Genomic DNA, 877 nt, shown 5'->3' on the forward strand with positions numbered 1-877 from the left:
GCCTACGGCCATACCACCCTGGAAACGCCCGATCTCGTCTGATCTCGGAAGCTAAGCAGGGTCGGGCTCGGTTAGTACTTGGATGGGAGACTGCCTGGGAATACCGAGTGTCGTAGGCTTCTATTTTTGCTTTGGCGCTGCTGTCTCCAAATGCGCACGGCGGCTCTGCATTTTCTTTTCTCTTTGCACCTTTTTAGCTGGGACTACCCCTCACCTCCGGCCGGCCCGCGCCCCTCTGTCGCACTTTCCCCACTCAGGCGCAGCGGTTCGCGGCCGCCCCTTCCCTTCCCGGTCCGGCCCCTTCAAGCCGCGGGGCGGGGCGAGTGGGGACCGGGTTCAGTCAGCTGACGGCGCCGTGCGCCGGGGTCGAACGCCGCTGAACGCTCCGCTGCTCGCTCGCTGCCGTCATGCTGCGGCTGCTGCTCCCGCTGGCCGGCCTGGCGGAGCTCCTCCGTGCGGCGGTGAGTCCTCTCGGCTCCTCGCACAGCGGGCGGCTCGCGTGTCCGCTCGGGCTGCCCAGGCTCGGAGGGGAGGTGAATGGCCCCTCAGGTGGCTGCCCCTAGGAAGGAGGACGCTGCCCCTAGGAAGGAGGACGCTGCACGGCCTTCGTTACTTTTTATTTAATAACAGCGACCTTTGAGCCGCTATCAATGAGTGCTTTAAGCTGGGGGTGCGGGCCAGGCCGGTTCCTTCCTTCCCGCAGCGCCTTTCGTTTCGGCGGCACCCGCGTGTGTGAGGAAGTGAGGCGGCCGCTTCTCGCCCCGCCAGCCCCTCTGCTTCGCAGCTCTCGGGCTAACGCATACCTGGTTGGGGCTGGTTCTACCCCATCCACCCTTTAGGTCCATTTTATGAGGAATTACACATTAAGTGGCTTTGG

At 64.1% G+C, this 877-nt stretch overlaps 2 protein-coding genes and 1 non-coding gene across 3 annotated transcripts in view; all 3 read left to right on the forward strand.

Annotated features, from left to right (window-relative positions):
- On the forward strand, positions 1 to 119 carry LOC122189883. Its single transcript, XR_006182006.1, has one exon. It is a non-coding gene; the product is annotated as a 5S ribosomal RNA (ribosomal RNA).
- Positions 120 to 368: 249 nt separating this feature from the next.
- GLB1 (galactosidase beta 1) overlaps positions 369 to 877 on the forward strand; it is a 44139-nt gene continuing 43630 nt past the window's right edge. Inside the window, exon 1 of the mRNA XM_042888878.1 lies at positions 369 to 461. Within this exon, the coding sequence (XP_042744812.1) occupies positions 408 to 461 (54 nt within the window). The 5' untranslated portion in view covers positions 369 to 407. The remainder of the gene's footprint in view (positions 462 to 877) is intronic.
- Positions 375 to 877, forward strand: part of TMPPE (transmembrane protein with metallophosphoesterase domain) — a 6696-nt gene continuing 6193 nt past the window's right edge. Inside the window, exon 1 of the mRNA XM_042888879.1 lies at positions 375 to 461. The gene's annotated coding sequence lies outside the window, so the exon portion shown is untranslated. The remainder of the gene's footprint in view (positions 462 to 877) is intronic.

The sequence above is a fragment of the Lagopus leucura genome, unplaced genomic scaffold (genome assembly GCF_019238085.1).
Source record: "Lagopus leucura isolate 7727_CA_CO unplaced genomic scaffold, USGS_WTPT01 Super-Scaffold_100157, whole genome shotgun sequence".
NCBI classification, from domain to species: domain Eukaryota; kingdom Metazoa; phylum Chordata; class Aves; order Galliformes; family Phasianidae; genus Lagopus; species Lagopus leucura.